At 62.9% G+C, this 350-nt stretch overlaps 1 protein-coding gene across 1 annotated transcript in view; it reads right to left on the bottom strand.

Annotated features, from left to right (window-relative positions):
• Positions 1-350, bottom strand: part of LOC107183295 (leukocyte immunoglobulin-like receptor subfamily A member 6) — a 3,912-nt gene that overhangs the window by 2,651 nt on the left and 911 nt on the right. Inside the window, exon 3 of the mRNA XM_015564899.1 lies at positions 57-321. Within this exon, the coding sequence (XP_015420385.1) occupies positions 57-321 (265 nt within the window). The remainder of the gene's footprint in view (positions 1-56; positions 322-350) is intronic.

The raw sequence follows: 350 nt of genomic DNA on the forward strand, positions 1-350 counted from the left end.
TCCCAGTAGGGCCTGTGCAGAGTCTGGGGCCCTGACTGAACCCACTGTCTCCTCACCTGCCACCAGGATGTCCAGGGGGTCACTGGGGGCCGACCACTCAGAGGAGAGGTTGTATCCACCGTAGCATCTGTACCGGCCCCCGTGGGAGCCATTGGTAATGTCCAGGGGGAAGTGGGCCTGAGAGACCCCAGCCTGGGGCTGCAGGACGAGGCTCTGGGAGAGGTCCTGTCCCCCCTCCTTGTGCAGAGCGAATCTGTCATAGCCGACATCAGAGCGACACTGGAGGGTCAGGCTCTGTCCAGAGGCCATGATCTGGCCCCTCTGAGTCAGCAGTGAGGGCTTCTCAGACG

Source organism: Myotis davidii, unplaced genomic scaffold (genome assembly GCF_000327345.1).
Source record: "Myotis davidii unplaced genomic scaffold, ASM32734v1 scaffold1741, whole genome shotgun sequence".
NCBI classification, from domain to species: Eukaryota; Metazoa; Chordata; class Mammalia; order Chiroptera; family Vespertilionidae; genus Myotis; species Myotis davidii.